At 39.7% G+C, this 20,171-nt stretch overlaps 1 protein-coding gene across 1 annotated transcript; it reads left to right on the top strand.

Annotated features, from left to right (window-relative positions):
* Window positions 1–471: 471 nt before the first annotated feature.
* On the top strand, window positions 472–19,839 carry LOC107582553 (uncharacterized). The gene is made up of 15 exons (XM_016268448.1): window positions 472–592; window positions 852–969; window positions 1,056–2,967; window positions 3,548–3,707; window positions 4,113–4,858; window positions 8,527–8,725; window positions 8,851–8,960; window positions 13,303–14,212; window positions 14,306–14,425; window positions 15,970–16,095; window positions 16,295–17,215; window positions 17,604–17,789; window positions 17,910–17,967; window positions 19,262–19,361; window positions 19,506–19,839. The coding sequence occupies exons 1-15, from the start codon at window positions 472–474 to the stop codon at window positions 19,548–19,550; spliced, it is 5,832 nt and encodes a 1,943-aa protein (XP_016123934.1). The 3' UTR covers window positions 19,551–19,839.
* The last annotated feature ends 332 nt before the right edge of the window (window positions 19,840–20,171 follow it).

Below are 20,171 nucleotides of genomic sequence, written 5' to 3'. Positions count from 1 at the left end.
AGGTCAGGCTTATTGGCGGGTAGCAGTTCTTCACTGCAGGACTTAACAGTTTTATATATATTTTTTGGTCATGTGTACTTGATGGCAGAAGTACACGTACAGACACTTGCATACATGATGCTTTGATACATGTGTCGTTCATGTATTCCTAATGATTCAGGTACAAACCCGATTCCAAAAAAGTTGGGACACTGTACAAATTGTGAATAAAAATAGAATGCAATGTGGAAGTTTCAAATTTCAATATTTTATTCAGAATACAACATAGATGACATATCAAATGTTTAAACTGAGAAAATGTATCATTTTAAGGGAAAAATAAGTTGATTTTAAATTTCATGGCATCAACACATCTCAAAAAAGTTGGGACAAGGCCATGTTTACCACTGTGTGGCATCCCCTCTTCTTTTTATAACAGTCTGCAAACGTCTGGGGACTGAGGAGACAAGTTGCTCAAGTTTAAGAATAGGAATGTTGTCCCATTCTTGTCTAATACCATACACAGATCCTGACAATGGTGAAAGACCATTTAGTAACACTCAGGATTCAAGCATGCAGCCACTCATAGACAGATCTGAGACTTTACAACTGGGTACAGAGAGCAGGTGTTTTTATACAGTGGGCTTCAAAGATCTAAAGTCATTGAAAATCTGGGATTCCAATTTAAAACTAAATAAACAATGTGTTTGGATTTTGGAAAAAAAATTTTTTTGGATGTTTGAAATTCACTGTACATTACTTCATGGCAAAAGCATTTTAGCTCCTATATGTTTTTTTTTATTATTATTATTTTTATTATTAGACATTTATTATATATAATTTATAATTATTTAATTGATTTTCTTTTTCAGAGTTTCAGGATAGCCAGTTGTCACCTGCACTTACCCTGCATCCCTGCCTGGACAAATCTCACCTTCTTTCTGACTCCACATTTTTTCAGCATAAAGATGCAGAATTTGTCCCTCTTCGGTACTGTTTGATTAGTCATGTTCAAATTTTTCTTCACCTTTTTGTATTTTTAGATAATATTTTCTCTATTGTTTTTGTGCACACAGGGGATTTCCTGACTTCTCAGTTATGACTGAGAGATGCACCAGGACTTCAAATGTAGCTCTAACTGATGATTCCCACCACCAAAATACTATTCTTGACCAGGCTGCACTTTCCCAGCATCCATTGGAGGTACCAACAGCCCCGTCAGGTGAAAAAAGCTGCTGTTCTCTCTCCCAGCACAGCCTGTCACCTGGAGACCATTGCAAAGGGCTTGAGGATCAAGGGAGCATTTCTTATGGTGCTGAGGACAAAATCAGCAGACATATGGAAGGAGAGGAGCAGACCACTGCTCAGCAGCTTAGTGAGGGAATGTCTACTCGGCTCTTGTTAGAGTCCAGGGAAGAGGATGTTATTGTGGCTGTTAGTGACAGCAGTGCCGTTTCCTCCACCTCTGAACCTGCCTCACTTCACCAAAACACAGACAAAAGCCAGTTAGATCCTTCCATGAATCTTCAAAAAGGCAGGGAGCAGCACCAAGGGGGCCCATTATCATCTTCATTTCAGAAGGCTGCAGATGTTTCAAATATAACTTTTCGTGATTCACGGATGCATTCACACCAAACAACTGACCATCTCCATGATCAGCTTCTGTCTGCAGGACAAAGAGGCTCCATCTCGGCACCAGCAAGTAGGCACCAAAGTGGGAACAAAAGCTCTCATAGTGGAATATGTGTCACACCAGCTGGTGAAGGTTTGTTGCATGTACCAGGTCTTCAGAGAGTGCTCTGGAGCTCCGGTCATCTAACAGCAGCAGATGGTTCATTCTTGAGCTCTCAGCCTGTGTCTCAGTCCACACCTGCACTACCTCTCATGAGACCCCCACCAGCATTGACCAAACTCTCACTCATACACTCCAAACAAGAGGCTGTTGCTTCTGCGGCTACATCCTCCCAAAACAGTCACTCCAAAACTGGCTTAATTCCATCGTTGAACCTAAGCGATCAACGTTCCTCTGCCATTCACTCTCAAACAACAGCTACAGTTCCTAGTGTACCTTCAGAGACTGCGCAAACAATGTCACATGCCCATCCCATTTCAAACGAACAAGTTCCTCCTCCTGTTTTAAATCCACACTCTGATACACCTCACTCCGACACTCAGCACTTTTACTCTAGTGCAGAGATGAAAGATCAGGTTCCTCGTTTGGCGCTTGGGAGAGTACATTCTCTTCCCAGTCTGAGCTACTTACAGAAAGTAGATGCCTGGAAAGCCAATCAAAGTTCTAGCAGGTCGTTTTATGATAATTTGGCACAACAGGGGTTTGATGGTGTGTCGCCCAAGAAAAAAGCACAGGATGTTGTTTCTGAAGCACTTAACCACAAGCTTTCTCGAGACACGCGTCTGATATTTGGTGCTAATCCCAGCTCCCAGATGATTCAGCCACTTTCCTCTTCTCATTCTGGAAGTGGCTCACCCCGTCGGGTGGATGTAGTTGGGACGGGTGCGTGCAGAGGACAAGCATCACCTGTCAATCGCTCACACTCTCACTCCTCCCTGAGCTCTGTGGTGACCTCTATTCAGAGAGACACTGGTCCACACAATCAGCAAATTCCAGTAGCACAATTTAATAACATCATTCCAGCTACCAGATCATTGGACTATCAGTCGTCCTTCATTTCAGGTGTAAGGGGTGAAGGAAAAAATAGCTCAGCTTCTCACATGGATAAAAGCTCAGTCAAGATGTCTCCTTTCCTCAGTCTGGGGCGCTTCAGTGACGTGTCATCAAACCTCAACATGAGCAGCACTCTCTCAAGCTCTCAAGGCAGCTGCCATGGTGAGCAGAGTATGCGGGCATCAGTGGGAGCCGCCTCTTCAGTAGTGAGTCTTGAAGTAGATAATTATGCACCCTACTGGACCTCCAGACCTGCATCCCCTCCTCACACTAGGGAACTCAACATTGAAGACAGGATCCCTGTAAGTTCACAGTGCTCTAGAAGATCTTGTAGGATGCATTTAAATTCGGCATTAAATGAAATTCCCTTTCTGTTAGGGCTGCACGATAAATCGCATGCGATTGTCATGCGCATCTCGTCAGTAAAGCCGATTCTGTGATTAGTAGTAAATCTCCATCACGTGCTTTCAGATGGAGCGGCATTTACTACACAGAGCCGTAGTTCACTGACAAGCTACACAATATCGCGTTCATAATCAAAGGTGATTCATCTGCGATTATGAACGCGATATTGCGTAGCTCAATCAGGGTGATTTTTGTAATTAGTTTTTCTACCCTGATAGATATTCAGTAAAGCCGATTCTGTGATTAGTAGTAAATCTCCATCACGTGCTTTCAGATGGAGCGGCATTTACTACACAGAGCCGTAGTTCACTGACAAGCTACACAATATCGCGTTCATAATCAAAGGTGATTCATCTGCGATTATGAACGCGATATTGCGTAGCTCAATCAGGTTTTGTTCGATCACTAATTTTGTAATTAGTTTTTCTACCCTGATAGATATTTTATTATTCTGTTTTATGTATTTTTGTTTTATAGTTGTACCTTTTAAATTTGGGTATTGACCAGTCACCTTCAACAATCTTAAATCCATTTACTCATCGCGGACCAATCAGAGAGCCTGAATTCTCTCCTACTGACTTATGTACCATCAAAGGCTCCATAGGAACACCAACTAAAAGCACACAGCCATCTGAAGGTGAGCTAAAGACGTCTGACATCTTTGTGCATTTACATTTAGTCATTTAGCGGACACTTTTATCCAAAGCGACTTACAAATGAGGACAATAGAAGCAATCAAAAACCATCAAAAGAGCAATAATATGTAAGTGCTGTGACAAGTCTCAGTTAGCCTAACGCAGTACACGTAGCAAGGTTTTTTTTATATTATCAAGAAAACAAGTAGATAGAATAGAAAAATAATAGGGAACCCTTTTGTTAGAGGGTCGTTTTTAATAAAAATAAAACATGTCAAAATAATAGAGAATGCTGCTAGTGTTAGAGGGTGCCCTGTTAAAGTTATTGAGTTAAGATATTGTTGGCTTCATTTGTATAATGTATCTGGTCATATTATAATGATGTGTTTTGTTTTCTGTGTATATAGTTGACAGTCTTCAGAAGGAGACATTCTCCAGTTCTAGTCAGCTCTCAGCTGACTCCAGTGCTTCTGTCACACACCGATTGTCAGTGCATGAGCAAGGCCAACCAGCCAGTGACAGAACTGTGAAGAAGATGTTCAGCCAGGTGGATACTCGACTACAACAGTCTGATGCTCCACAAAGTGAAGGAAGCTTTGATCTTCCTAGCCAAATCAGCTCAGAATCCATGCCTCCTCCAGGTCCCAGAGAGGTGGTAAAGGAGGATGATGACTCTTTTGTTGGCTCTGGCACACTGCGTGAAATCAGACGTCTGCTGGGCCGGGCAGAAAGCCTGGTTTCTGGTCGATCCTCTCTAACTTCCTCTCCCGGCTCACACTGCCTCTCAGAGAGTGACACATCCCTTGTTTCACTAGGACGGAACATTCAAGGTTATCATGATGACACATCTCTGTCAGCTGGTGGGAATCTTTCTTTGCTGCTAACTCGCTCTTCTTCAGATTCAGCTTTGAAAGGAAGCTTGTCATCCTCCCAAAGGCCTCAACAGATTGACCACACAACTATAGAGCCTACCGCTCTCTCTTTGAGCAGAGAGGAAAGTTTGAAGTCACGTGACCTCTGTGTGACCCCAAGGCGGGCTGAACCTGAAGGCTGCAGTGCTGCAGACCAAGATAAGGCAAAGCAACCTACAGTCACATCTGCCATGCAGATAAATGTTCCTTCGATAGCAGAAAACCAGGACCAGACTGAGGATGCTGTGATTGGCTCTTCTGAGAATAATTCGTCTCATGTCTCAGCTGAGGTTGAAAGTATGAGTGACAGTAGCAGCGAGAGTTCATTGGCTGCCAGAGTTGCCAAGCTCCTGCAGAGTGAGTCACCCGTTTCAATGGTTACAAGCCGGCCAAGCACCAGTGATCCAGAAGATAGCTGTGCACGAGGTAAACTCAGTGATTTGTCTAAAAGGACGTTTAGTCATACACGTTTTGTCAGTACCAGTGGTGCTTTTCTTAAGTTGTCAGTGGTTTTTACTTTGTGGATAACTGGATTTGGTCTGTCTCTTTAGAATGGATCCTGATGAAGGTTTTTGGCCGCCGATGTGAAAGCTTAGAACTAAACGCTGAGGACAGACAGAGAATTGAAGACATCAAAAGAGAGCTTCTACTGAACACCAAGGTAACATACATACGCCAGCACAGAAAGGTCTGCCAATTTCATTAGTTTCATTCAATTTCAGCATTTTTTACTGACTTGCTGATGTAGGTCGATCTGTCTGCCAAACTTTTGACATCTCAAAGAAATATCACCAGGAATGTGCAATAAACTGGCACTGTATTGGTTTAAAATTTTTATTTGGTGTTGGTCGATATTGGATATTTAATTGTGCATGCTCAGTTCAGGTAATTTTTAATAACACTTAAAATTTAACCCTGTGAAGGCTAACATTAAATAATTGTAAGAATTTTTTTGTTTATTGAGCCTTCAGGCAAAAGATACAAAAACATGAGGCTTTTATGTCTTATATAGTATGGTATAGGAGATTATGGAGCTCATACTCACAAGGAGGAAGAAAACACCTCAATTTTATTCGGAGGCTCAAACTAAGCAAAAATATAAAATTTGGTGCAGTTGCTGATATTTATATGGCCAAAAAGTAAGATGAAAATCTGATAGCTTGTAAATTTGTGAGATCTTTAAAACAGTATAGCAGAATACTTATGTAAGGTCCATGAATTGGCCCAAGGGAGGTATCCAATGGTGAATGAAGGTTTCCTGCGTGCTCGTTTTTTTTTAGTGTGCAAAGTTATTAAATTTAGGTTAAATTCAAATCTGACTCCATTTCATTATTTAATCTGACTCCTTTTTATTATGACCTCGAATTTAGGTTGAAATGCAAATTGGTTGTTTGTCTGTTTCTAATTAGTATTCTTCTGACATTTGATTATTCTAGTTAACTCTTTACTTTACATTTACTCATTTATTAGGAATCTATGTCGCTCAGGGTGTATCACGCCGGCCAATACACGTGTACCCAACGATCACAAACTCTCCAGTCTGATCATTAGTCAGAGGTTATGACTAACTATTTAAAGGGATAGTTTACCCAAAAATAAAAAATTCTGTCATTAATTACTCACCCTCATGTTGTTTCAAACCCGTAAGACCTTCGTTCATCTTCGGAACACAAATTACGATAATTTTGATGGAATCTAAGAGCTGTCTGACCCTGCATAGACAGCAACGCAACTGAAATGTTCCCAAGTCCAGAGATTTAGCAAGGAGATCGGTAAAATAATCCATGTGACATCAGGGGCTCAACTGCAATTTTACGAAGCTACGAGAATACTTTTTGTGTGCAAAAGAAAAAAAAACAACTTTATTCAACAATTCGTCTCCTCCGCGTCCCCCTATAGCGCCATTTTGGAGAGTATCCGCTGGACGTAAACAGCGTATGCTGTTCTGTGTCAGCTGCGTCACATGGATTATTTTACAGATCTCCTTGCTACGTTTCTGGACTTGGGAACATTTCAGTTGTATTGCTGTCTATGCCGGGTCAGACAGCTCTCAGATTCCATCAAAAATATCTTAATTTGTGTTCCGAAGATGAACCAAGGTCTTACAGGTTTGAAACGACATGAGGGTGAGTAATTAAAGGGTTAGTTCACCCAAAAAATTAGGCTGTGTTCAACCCCGAGGCATCCTAGGTGTATATAACTTACTTCTTTCAGACGAATTCAGTCGGAGTTAGATAAAAAATTGTCCTGGCTATTCCAAGCTCTATCATTGCAGTCAGCGGGTGTTGCAGTGCTTCAGTCCAAAAGAAGTTAAATAAAAAGTGTCTCACATGGCTCCGGAGGGTGAACAAAGGCCTCCTGTAGCGAGTCGATGCGTTTTTGTGAGAAAAATAACCATATTTAAAACGTAATAATCACTTTAATCTAGCTTGCGCTCACTGTTGTAAACGGAAGCAGTTCCGGGCGGATGACGTATGATGTTGGCTTTGCGCATGCACCGCTCAGAAGTGACGAACACGGAAACGCAGCAGAGAGATCAAAACAAAACAACGGTCACTAATTAGAAGTACAAAATAAGGATTTGTAAAGAAGAATGTCAGAGGATTTCGATATAAGCCCAGATGAGACTGGTTTTCCTTTGCTAAAGTAAGGAAACTTTGCTTCCTTTGCTCCTGTTAACAAACGCTGAACTCATACGTCATGCTCCCGGAACTGCTTCCATGTGCAACTGTTGGCGCAAGCTAGATTAAAGTGATTATTACGTTTTGAATATGGATATTTGTCTTACAAAAACGCATCGATTCACTACAGGAGGCCTTTGTTCACCCCCCGGGGCCGTGTAGCGACTTACAAATGAGGACAATAGAAGCAATCAAAAACCATCAAAAGAGCAATAATATGTAAGTGCTGTGACAAGTCTCAGTTAGCCTAACGCAGTACACGTAGCAAGGTTTTTTTTATATTATCAAGAAAACAAGTAGATAGAATAGAAAAATAATAGGGAACCCTTTTGTTAGAGGGTCGTTTTTAATAAAAATAAAACATGTCAAAATAATAGAGAATGCTGCTAGTGTTAGAGGGTGCCCTGTTAAAGTTATTGAGTTAAGATATTGTTGGCTTCATTTGTATAATGTATCTGGTCATATTATAATGATGTGTTTTGTTTTCTGTGTATATAGTTGACAGTCTTCAGAAGGAGACATTCTCCAGTTCTAGTCAGCTCTCAGCTGACTCCAGTGCTTCTGTCACACACCGATTGTCAGTGCATGAGCAAGGCCAACCAGCCAGTGACAGAACTGTGAAGAAGATGTTCAGCCAGGTGGATACTCGACTACAACAGTCTGATGCTCCACAAAGTGAAGGAAGCTTTGATCTTCCTAGCCAAATCAGCTCAGAATCCATGCCTCCTCCAGGTCCCAGAGAGGTGGTAAAGGAGGATGATGACTCTTTTGTTGGCTCTGGCACACTGCGTGAAATCAGACGTCTGCTGGGCCGGGCAGAAAGCCTGGTTTCTGGTCGATCCTCTCTAACTTCCTCTCCCGGCTCACACTGCCTCTCAGAGAGTGACACATCCCTTGTTTCACTAGGACGGAACATTCAAGGTTATCATGATGACACATCTCTGTCAGCTGGTGGGAATCTTTCTTTGCTGCTAACTCGCTCTTCTTCAGATTCAGCTTTGAAAGGAAGCTTGTCATCCTCCCAAAGGCCTCAACAGATTGACCACACAACTATAGAGCCTACCGCTCTCTCTTTGAGCAGAGAGGAAAGTTTGAAGTCACGTGACCTCTGTGTGACCCCAAGGCGGGCTGAACCTGAAGGCTGCAGTGCTGCAGACCAAGATAAGGCAAAGCAACCTACAGTCACATCTGCCATGCAGATAAATGTTCCTTCGATAGCAGAAAACCAGGACCAGACTGAGGATGCTGTGATTGGCTCTTCTGAGAATAATTCGTCTCATGTCTCAGCTGAGGTTGAAAGTATGAGTGACAGTAGCAGCGAGAGTTCATTGGCTGCCAGAGTTGCCAAGCTCCTGCAGAGTGAGTCACCCGTTTCAATGGTTACAAGCCGGCCAAGCACCAGTGATCCAGAAGATAGCTGTGCACGAGGTAAACTCAGTGATTTGTCTAAAAGGACGTTTAGTCATACACGTTTTGTCAGTACCAGTGGTGCTTTTCTTAAGTTGTCAGTGGTTTTTACTTTGTGGATAACTGGATTTGGTCTGTCTCTTTAGAATGGATCCTGATGAAGGTTTTTGGCCGCCGATGTGAAAGCTTAGAACTAAACGCTGAGGACAGACAGAGAATTGAAGACATCAAAAGAGAGCTTCTACTGAACACCAAGGTAACATACATACGCCAGCACAGAAAGGTCTGCCAATTTCATTAGTTTCATTCAATTTCAGCATTTTTTACTGACTTGCTGATGTAGGTCGATCTGTCTGCCAAACTTTTGACATCTCAAAGAAATATCACCAGGAATGTGCAATAAACTGGCACTGTATTGGTTTAAAATTTTTATTTGGTGTTGGTCGATATTGGATATTTAATTGTGCATGCTCAGTTCAGGTAATTTTTAATAACACTTAAAATTTAACCCTGTGAAGGCTAACATTAAATAATTGTAAGAATTTTTTTGTTTATTGAGCCTTCAGGCAAAAGATACAAAAACATGAGGCTTTTATGTCTTATATAGTATGGTATAGGAGATTATGGAGCTCATACTCACAAGGAGGAAGAAAACACCTCAATTTTATTCGGAGGCTCAAACTAAGCAAAAATATAAAATTTGGTGCAGTTGCTGATATTTATATGGCCAAAAAGTAAGATGAAAATCTGATAGCTTGTAAATTTGTGAGATCTTTAAAACAGTATAGCAGAATACTTATGTAAGGTCCATGAATTGGCCCAAGGGAGGTATCCAATGGTGAATGAAGGTTTCCTGCGTGCTCGTTTTTTTTTAGTGTGCAAAGTTATTAAATTTAGGTTAAATTCAAATCTGACTCCATTTCATTATTTAATCTGACTCCTTTTTATTATGACCTCGAATTTAGGTTGAAATGCAAATTGGTTGTTTGTCTGTTTCTAATTAGTATTCTTCTGACATTTGATTATTCTAGTTAACTCTTTACTTTACATTTACTCATTTATTAGGAATCTATGTCGCTCAGGGTGTATCACGCCGGCCAATACACGTGTACCCAACGATCACAAACTCTCCAGTCTGATCATTAGTCAGAGGTTATGACTAACTATTTAAAGGGATAGTTTACCCAAAAATAAAAAATTCTGTCATTAATTACTCACCCTCATGTTGTTTCAAACCCGTAAGACCTTCGTTCATCTTCGGAACACAAATTACGATAATTTTGATGGAATCTAAGAGCTGTCTGACCCTGCATAGACAGCAACGCAACTGAAATGTTCCCAAGTCCAGAGATTTAGCAAGGAGATCGGTAAAATAATCCATGTGACATCAGGGGCTCAACTGCAATTTTACGAAGCTACGAGAATACTTTTTGTGTGCAAAAGAAAAAAAAAAAACTTTATTCAACAATTCGTCTCCTCCGCGTCCCCCTATAGCGCCATTTTGGAGAGTATCCGCTGGACGTAAACAGCGTATGCTGTTCTGTGTCAGCTGCGTCACATGGATTATTTTACAGATCTCCTTGCTACGTTTCTGGACTTGGGAACATTTCAGTTGTATTGCTGTCTATGCCGGGTCAGACAGCTCTCAGATTCCATCAAAAATATCTTAATTTGTGTTCCGAAGATGAACCAAGGTCTTACAGGTTTGAAACGACATGAGGGTGAGTAATTAAAGGGTTAGTTCACCCAAAAAATTAGGCTGTGTTCAACCCCGAGGCATCCTAGGTGTATATAACTTACTTCTTTCAGACGAATTCAGTCGGAGTTAGATAAAAAATTGTCCTGGCTATTCCAAGCTCTATCATTGCAGTCAGCGGGTGTTGCAGTGCTTCAGTCCAAAAGAAGTTAAATAAAAAGTGTCTCACATGGCTCCGGAGGGTGAACAAAGGCCTCCTGTAGCGAGTCGATGCGTTTTTGTGAGAAAAATAACCATATTTAAAACGTAATAATCACTTTAATCTAGCTTGCGCTCACTGTTGTAAACGGAAGCAGTTCCGGGCGGATGACGTATGATGTTGGCTTTGCGCATGCACCGCTCAGAAGTGACGAACACGGAAACGCAGCAGAGAGATCAAAACAAAACAACGGTCACTAATTAGAAGTACAAAATAAGGATTTGTAAAGAAGAATGTCAGAGGATTTCGATATAAGCCCAGATGAGACTGGTTTTCCTTTGCTAAAGTAAGGAAACTTTGCTTCCTTTGCTCCTGTTAACAAACGCTGAACTCATACGTCATGCTCCCGGAACTGCTTCCATGTGCAACTGTTGGCGCAAGCTAGATTAAAGTGATTATTACGTTTTGAATATGGATATTTGTCTTACAAAAACGCATCGATTCACTACAGGAGGCCTTTGTTCACCCCCCGGGGCCGTGTGAGACACTTTTTTTTTTTTTGGATGGGCGCTTTTTATTTCACTTCTTTTGGACTGAAGCACTGCAACACCCGCTGACTGCAATGATAGAGCTTGGAATAGCCAGGACAATTTTTAATATAACTCCGACTGGATTCATCTGAAAGAAGAAAGTCATATATACCTAGGATGCCTCGGGGGTGAGTAAAACACAGCCTAATTTTCATTTTTGGGTGAACTAACCCTTTAATAGAGCACCTAATGCTTGTCATTCTTTAAAAAGTGGTTCTGTATGGCCCCCTACAGTCATCTATGTAACAACTTAGTTAAAGCTCAAACAAAATCAGAGGTTATGGCTAGCACTATGAAATATGCTAAAACTTCCATATAGGCCTGTCACGATAACAACTTTTTGTTGTGCGATATATTGCCCCAGAAATAATTAGCGATTAGTGATATTATTGTAATTTTAAAGACCATTTTATGCCATTGAATATATAATCATAATGTAACAGCATAATGATGCAAGAAGGCCTACACACTTCCAAATGACAACAAACTTTTAATTTTTAAGAATAATTAGATCATGGAAATTAAGTATCAAAATATTAGATACCTTAAAAAAACTTGAATAAATAGTAAATAAACATTTTCTAACAAAAAATGCAAAGTAACAAGTACAAAAAAAAGAAAAATGCACTTTTATGGAGATTTTTTCACCACCAGAATTTTCCCGGACCTTCTTTTCTCTGTAAATTAAGGGTGCACACTATTGCTGAAAAAAACAATCACTACTTAGCAGTCAGATGTCCGTATGCAAAAAGGCACAGATCCCTAAACAAGGCCATATCTTCAGATGAAACTTTTTTTGTAGAAGCATTTTTTAAATTTGAACTAGCACCTCATGACTACACCACGTTATGTACAAGAAGCTGCAAAAGACACTGGCACAAGTGGAATGTAAAAAACATGGTGACATTAATTTTTAAGTAAATATAATGGGCGATATATTGTGTCACCAAAAATTATTGAAGTCATGTACATATATTGCTCGATAAGTTGATATATTGATTATTGTGACAGGCCTACTACAATAGTGTTTTTACCTAGCCCCCTATAGTTATACTAACCACATAACAACTTGAATAAAGCTGAGACAATAACCAGAGGTTATGACTAGTACTATGAAATATGCCCGAACCATGCCAGTACTCCAATAGTATTTTGTCTAGCCTCCCATAGTTATTGCAACTGCATAACAACTTAATAACTAAAGTCAAGCAGTTAGTGTGTATTGTCAGTTTCAGAAGGTTAAAGTATCTGAGGTTCTGTAAATCTTACACTTACATGAAATGCATATACATTTTAGTTGTCATGCTGTCTTCTATTATATGTCTTATATTATATTTAAATGCTTAGTTTTATGATCAAAGCTCAGTAGTTTCAAATTTTAGTCAATCACAGAAAAAGCCTGATGTGTCATATTTGATACTCACATTTTAACATGATTTGTTAAAAAAAGATGTATATGAATAATCAAGTAAACTTTGATAAATCCAAAAAGTTGCTTCAGTACATTAAGTGTTCGTCTTAAATTACTAACAATATAAAAGTTATTCTTAGGTTTACATTATAAGAATCAACAAGAACAACTATAGATGCAGCAGGTTCTTAGCAAAGCTTTGATCATGTTAATTTTGAAGGCTAAATATGATACGGTAGGCTTTAAAGGGTTCATAATACTGTTCAGTATAATCTTTAGCAAATCTCAAAATATCAATTTTTTTTATACTGGGCATTATAATGTTGTGATGCCTAAATTTACCTGTAGCATTTAAAATGATTGCAGTTTTTTAATGAATTTAGACAAAGTAAGATTGTTAATATAAAACTATTATGATTATTTTAAGGAAGAATTTTAATATCCTAAATATCACATTCAATGGTGAGTCTGAAATAATACAAGTTTTGTTTCTGGTGCGGCAGACTGCATTATGGAAAGTCCTGATAGAGAGTGTTCAAGGTAAAGCTGTTGTTTGCATTTGTGTGATTTATTCTGTGCTCTCATGCTTGCAGTGTTTCTACTGAAGCTCTCATTTATCTACTTCCCACAGTCCTCCCCAATCCTAGTTCTTATCAGTAATAATAACACATCTTGTTCTCTTTCTCATGCTTTGTCTCTCAGTGGAGCTCAGATTCTGAGGGCAGTGCTCAGTCGAGTGTTGGTCCTGATTCTCAGCTGACGAAGGGCTGTGTTGGACTGCGTAACATGGAGAATCATAACTCAGATCAGCTGCAGAAAGTCGATTCAAAACCTTTGGACACTGTTCCATTTTACACTCCTATCCAACAGGATCTAGAGGCCAAAGTTCGCCAGATTGCCCTTAGAGAGGGGCTCAGTTCCCAGCCTTTTACCTCTATTACTATATCAACCACTCGCCGCGCTCCGTCTCCACAGTCACCATCACATTGCCCTATCACTGCTACTGAGGAATTGGACAGTGTTGGTCCTGACCATGAGACTTTAGAGAGCACGAGCCAAATGAGACTTCAGCCAGCTGTTATACCTAATGTATCTGGCAGACAAAAAGAGACGGTGAGAGAAGAACAACATAGTGAAGAGAAGAAAGGAGAAGAAATGACTGATGACAACAAAGAGAACATTGTTACGAACGATCCCTGGAGTATCCAAAGAATACCTCACATGGACTATAATGTCACTGGCAGTAACCAGATATTATCAAGTGCTGCATCGGATTCAACCTTTGACAAGAAGTCCCATCCCTCTCACATACACGTCACCTTATCACCCAAACCCAATCAGCAGTCAAATCCAAACTACTTAAGCAGACTATCCAGTCAAAACACCAGTAAAGATGTCCCACCTCCAGTGGTGTCAGGCATCACGGGTGAACATCTACAGCCCATACACCGAATCTCAAAATCAAATCATGCCAGATCATATGAACACAGAGAGCCAGTTCAAGGCCAGAATGCAGGAAGCGTCAGTGCACACTTACAGGCCAGATACCCACAAAACTTTGCTCCCTCTCAGAGACTGGCTGGGACATCCAGAACTCTCTCTGTTCAAGCAGGTATATGATGTACATTTTATATGCTTTTCAGTGGCATTTGGTGTTGGTAAATTAATCAGTTGATTTATTTTTCTTTATGTACACTTTCTGTAGCTGTCCCTGCCCTGTTGCCATACAAACCTCATGGAAGCTCCGAGCTGTTCTACATCCCGCAGGCTGATCCAGAGCTTTCTCCTGGTCACTCTGACACAACTGTAGAAAGCTCTCACCCTGGTATGTCACAGAGAACTTTACTTAGTTATTACTCTACAGCATCTTGCGTAACATTACCGGTTTATATAGATTGTGACCGAAGTTCCTGTTTTGGTTCTACAGCTACTTACTAAATGAATAACTAAATGGATATTATTGGATATTTGAGTCAAAAATTTAAAGGCACGAAACTAGCACAGATCTAAGGAAGTTGTTTGCTCGGGCTAATTGCCAGCTCTGTTTAGTTTTCATTAAAGGGGACATAACATACATAGTTTCTGCCAATCTTGTGTACCTATAGAGTAGTATTGCATCCTTCATATCTCCGAAGCATCTTTAGTGTTATCAGATTTATAAAAGAAAGAAGCAGCTGTACCGCTTCTCTCCGAAATCAATTGAGCTCCTGGAGGTGTGCTGTGGGTGGAGCTAAAGAGTCACGAGCATGCACAGCTTTTGCGTAGCGATTGTCTGCATGCGAATGTTTGACAACAAAATGCCCCACTTAATGAAATAAAAGTCCTCCTGGGAGCTGTGTAATAAGGCTATTTAAAGTTGTCATGAAATGAAAATTCATCCTTTTCATTTTCTAAATGCATGCTATTGATCTTATAGTGAACAATTTTTTTACACCATTATGTTTAGCTTTAATTTTTTTTTTAGTTTTGTAATCTTAGTACTTCATCTAATTTGAGTTTATTTGCAAAGTTCGCCAGGCTTCTCCAATCATTTAGTCTGCCCGGAGCTAAAGAGTCACGAGCATGCACAGCTTTTGCGTAGCGATTGTCTGCATGCGAATATTTGACAACAAAATGCCCCACTTAATGAAATAAAAGTCCTCCTGGGAGCTGTGTAATAAGGCTATTTAAAGTTGTCATGAAATGAAAATTCATCCTTTTCATTTTCTAAATGCATGCTATTGATCTTATAGTGAACAATTTTTTTACACCATTATGTTTAGCTTTAATTTTTTTTTTAGTTTTGTAATCTTAGTACTTCATCTAATTTGAGTTTATTTGCAAAGTTCGCCAGGCTTCTCCAATCATTTAGTCTGCCTAAACCCCGCCCCTTTATTATTGTTGACTGCAAGATTATATTCAGATCTGCCTCCATCCAAGTATCAACAAATGGATTGAACTAAGTTCCTTCCCTACATTTGTTTACAACATTATTTTATGGACTACTCAGTTGTACAGAGGATATTACGGATACGGTATATAGATTATTAGAGGACACATCATTGCTGGGCAATTCTTTAATTCATGTGCACCTGTTTTGTATCACAGAGCTCTGATATAAAAAAAGTCAAATTTTCCATACATAATCAGTGATTGAACATACATTTTTTTTCTTGCACCTCTACTGGCCCCTCCCCCCCGAGTCTTGCAGATGGTTCACGCTCTCACCCAGTCCTGCATTATTCATGGTCTTTGTCCATGAGAAAGCCAATCCAGCAACACAAGCCTCATCTGATTCACATGCCAAACCCTTCTGGGCCCCTCTGCTTCAGTGCTGTTTGCTCTCTGTTTGATCCTGCTCTCTCCTGTTCTTTCTCGCTCCCTCTGCAGGTTCTGATGATGCTGTCCCTCCACACTTCAATACAGACATTTTAGGCTCTAGAGAGCTAGAAGACAACATAATTGCATCAAAACACAAGGAAGGCATCTACAGTAAGAGGGCCAATATGAAGAGAGGTAAGATGCACATTAGTGTTTCTATTAGTATTAGTACAATATTTACTGAATTTAAAGAATAGTCCAAAAATTAAATGGTCATCATTTACCCATCCACATGTATGACACTATGCCATTTTTGTAATAGAAGCTTTGCTGTGGACTGTTGCTGTTACATAAAAAACATCAGCATATAATCTTCTTTCTCTTCCACTGTCAGTTTCCAGTGTGTCTGGAAATGGTCTTCCAGAATCAGTAACCACTTTTGCTTGCCAAAATGACAATACTGCTCCTGAAGCTTATGTTTTTGAGAAGAGCATGGACACTGTTGGCATAGATGAGGAGTATAGAGATGAGGAAGAAAATTTTGTCCCCTTACACATGGAGGCAGACTACAGTACAGATGATGTGCATTTTCACACTAGCACTATTCAGGAGACCAGTTTACAACTAGAACCACACCATTTCTCTTCTCAGCCAATCAGAAAGTCCTACAGGGGGGACAAGAAAAAGCAGGACAGAACACCTCATGATGTTAGCATAGAGATTAGCAGTTCTCTGGACCAGCTGTGGCGTCGCTTCAGTGAAAAATGGAGCATGGAGGAGACAAGACCAACTAATGAGGGAGAAACGTCACTGCTTGATAGACTGGAACGTCTGTCTCGTCTCATTCACAATACCTCTCTAACAGACCTAACTATACAACAGTCACACAGCAGGAAAGGAGAGTATTACAGGAGGAGTGATCGAGAGGCTGGGACCACAGAGGGAGAAGAGCAAAGAGAAAGAGTTCAGTTAGACGTGGCTCCACAACAAGCTTGGCCTGAGCATGAGGAGAATCAGGACAGAGTGCATCACTGTCCTGCTGAGAGAGATGAGTCTGCGAGTGTGGAGACGAGCAGTAGCCTGTCCACTATTGACACGGAGCGGCTGCTGCGAGCTTTTGGGCCTCACCGGGTCACCAGTAAGGAACTGAAAAGCAGTGACAGCTTGCTCAGACTTTACAACACCATGAATATGCAGAAAACTGGCCGAAGGAAACCCCGTACTAAACATGTTGCCGTCTCTGTTGCTACCCATGATGTGAGCACTGATGACTCCACGGTAAGTCTTTGCTTGATTGAGTTCTTTAATACAGACTGTTCAGCTTCTTATTTTTGAAAGATAATCAACAAATTAAAAAGAAAGATTTTGTTTATACACATCTCAGTATATTCTAGCCGTTTGACCATTTTAAATATACATCAATGTTTTTCTATTGGCTCTTTATTTTTAAGAATGTCTTAAAAGGATTTTTTTTTTTTCAAACAAGAGGAACAATCATTTCCACAAACACATTGTTGCTCAGTTTAGAGTAAGAAGTAAAGTGGAGTTAAAATTTTCCTGCATGGATTTTTTTTTTAACATTTTTGAACAAAGTATCTTATGCTCACAAAGGCTGCATTTATTTGATTTTGAAAAATACAGTAAAACAATAATAGACGAGAATTTCTGACTCAGTATGCAAAGACCTTTAGTCTAACATGGAGCATTTGCATTGATGGTTTTCCTACAGGAAGCTCTGGAGCTCCATCGGCCAGAGTTTGTCTCTCGTTCACGGGAGCGGATGAAGAGAATGGGGTTGCTGGTTGAGGAGAGGAGGTTACAGGCAGTCTTCAACAGAGAGAGAGAAGAGCTCTTCAACTGCCACGCACCATCACGTCCATACAGACCAGGTGACCTTATAACATAAGATTACTAGTGTGTTGTTATGCGAGTATTCAGTTCAGTATATATTTTACAAGCTTGGTACAGCTTGCATTAAGATGTAAACTAAAACATGCCCCTGTCAGCAGCTCCAGTACCCTGTAAACGAGTCGTTCCAAGAAGAGAGATGGTCCAAAGATCCAAAGAGTAAGTATCCATTGTATCATTTTCAAACAATCAAGATGGTTTATGACAGAGACAATGCACATATTACCAAATTGTGCATATATGGGTCATTTAACATTTAAAAAGCATTTTGTGCCTTCTACATGCTTTCAGTTGGGTAGGGATGAAATCGCACAGTCAGAGAATAGACAAGACAGACAGACTCAGGAGGTAATAGTGTGTGTGTTTTGTGTGTGTGTGTGTGTGTGTGCGTGGTTTTGTTTGAGTGTCTCTCTATCAGGTTTATTAACATTAAAAAGAGAAGCATTTTCATTACTTCATAAAAACCTTTCAGCAAGTTTCCAAGGCAACGTTTCTCATTTTCATTTAGTTAAAGTCAGTACAAGATGTATTTAAGAAGTGTTAAAGGTGGGGTAAGCGATTTTTCAAAAACGCTTTAGAAAACTGATTCGGGCCGAATAGCAAAACAATTTTGTAGCCAATCAGCAGTAAGGGGCGTGTCTACTCATGATGTGGAGGAGAGAGTCTGCGCTGCAACAACTAAAGTCTGTCTAGTACACTGGACAAAGCGACTGTTGAAAATAATTCGAAATTTGTGTCAGTACGTCATGAATAGAACACAGCAGCAGTTTTCTGTCAGGGATTTGTCGTGTCGTACCGCGCCGCATCCAGTGTAGACCATAGATATGTATATATATATATATATATATATAGTGTAGACAGCATCACTGATTATAATGAGTTCTATAGTACTTTGCACCACTTGCGTCCGGTGTAGACACGGTGTAACATTGGTTTTGCTTTGTTTCACAGAACTAATAGTTGCCTGGGTTGTGTACGTATGTGTGGGGCGGAGCTATCAAAATAGGGGCGAGACCCTTTTGGTGTAGGGGCGTGTTTTGATGATTTCAAATGTCAACATTGGCTGCCAGAAATCGCTTACCCCACCTTTAAAGTAACTAAAACTTAAAACTATATAGGCCTATTTAAAAAAACACAACAGAATTACTAACACTTTAAAATTAAAATTAAAGCACAAAATATACAAATAAAATTTAATTCAAAGTATTAATAAAAATTATAATAGTAAATGCAAAAATAAATAGTACAAATGTAATAGTCGGTGCTACTAAAATAATACAGATCTTTATCCAACTTTTATTTTCAAGTTTCTATTTTTATGTGTAATATCTGTGATTCAAAATAGGCCCAGAGGCGTAACGACTTAAACCGCAGTATGTTAATATTTTATTTGGATATTATTGATTCTGATAATTTTGCACTTTAATTGCCAAATAAGTGTGTATTCCCTCAGGAAATATGTTCAGCTTCCTGAGGTCCAGAGAAGAAGGGAAGAGGAAAGGAGACAGGCAGAGTACCGCTCCTACCGCCTCAATGCTCAACTCTTTAACAAGGTATTATTTAAAGGTTTTGGAGTAGGAGTTACACACAATAGCCCAGATACAGTGATATTGCCAGCTTTAAAATCAGTATTATTTCAGGTATACAAGTGACGAGTTTAATTAACCTTTCTAATGCATGTCTTCTTTCTCCTGCAGAAAGTCACTAATCGTGTGTTGGGAAGGAGAGCACCCTGGCAGTGATCCAGAATCGACTCAACATTTCCAAAAGCCTTACTGTTCTTTGAATGTGACCGGTCCTGTGGGTGTTTTATATGGGGTGATATTTTATAATGGTTGTGTCTTTTGCAAGTGTTGTTAGATATATGTGTGTTCGTATTTGAAGATGTGAGATTTTATATGATTGTGATTGTGTATTATTTATGGCGTTGCAGTGTTGGATTGTTTCATTATGACTATTATAGTCGCAAAATTCATTTTTATTATGTCTGTCTTTGCTAAATTGTAGGAATATTTTTTACGAGGTGAATAAATCAGCAGCGATTTGTAAGAGCTTTTGTGTTTGTGTGCTATTTAAGTTGTAAAGCGCAAGAAGGTTTCCAAAAAGAGAATGAGGCCACAATATAACGGTCATGTTCACTACAAAAAGATAATAGCTTTTTTACTCTAAAATGTACTTTATTACAATATGAAGTACACAGTATATTACTGTAGTGCAGGCATTACATGGAGGGCTGCATTATGTTGATGGATATCAGTAAAGATAATTTTTTTTATCCGTATTTCAGTTGCTCGCACGTTTGATACAACATTCAAAATATTCTAAAACCTTAACAAAGATTAAGGATTTTATGGAAAATAAAA

The sequence above is a fragment of the Sinocyclocheilus grahami genome, unplaced genomic scaffold (assembly GCF_001515645.1).
Source record: "Sinocyclocheilus grahami isolate Dianchi unplaced genomic scaffold, SAMN03320097.WGS_v1.1 scaffold45.1, whole genome shotgun sequence".
NCBI classification, from domain to species: Eukaryota; Metazoa; Chordata; class Actinopteri; order Cypriniformes; family Cyprinidae; genus Sinocyclocheilus; species Sinocyclocheilus grahami.
The sequence above is the reverse complement of the archived record's forward strand: the minus strand, read 5'-3'. Positions and strand labels throughout refer to the sequence as shown.

What these genes read in the sequence shown, in the direction of transcription:
- LOC107582553 (XM_016268448.1), top strand. Translation starts at nt 472, where the DNA reads ATGTTGTCCCATTCTTGTCTAATACCATACACAGATCCTGACAATGGT. An exon ending in AGAAGATAGCTGTGCACGAG is followed by an intron (nt 8,726 to 8,850) that starts GTAAACTCAGTG and finishes CTGTCTCTTTAG; the next exon opens with AATGGATCCTGATGAAGGTT. An exon ending in GAGGGCCAATATGAAGAGAG is followed by an intron (nt 16,096 to 16,294) that starts GTAAGATGCACA and finishes TTCCACTGTCAG; the next exon opens with TTTCCAGTGTGTCTGGAAAT.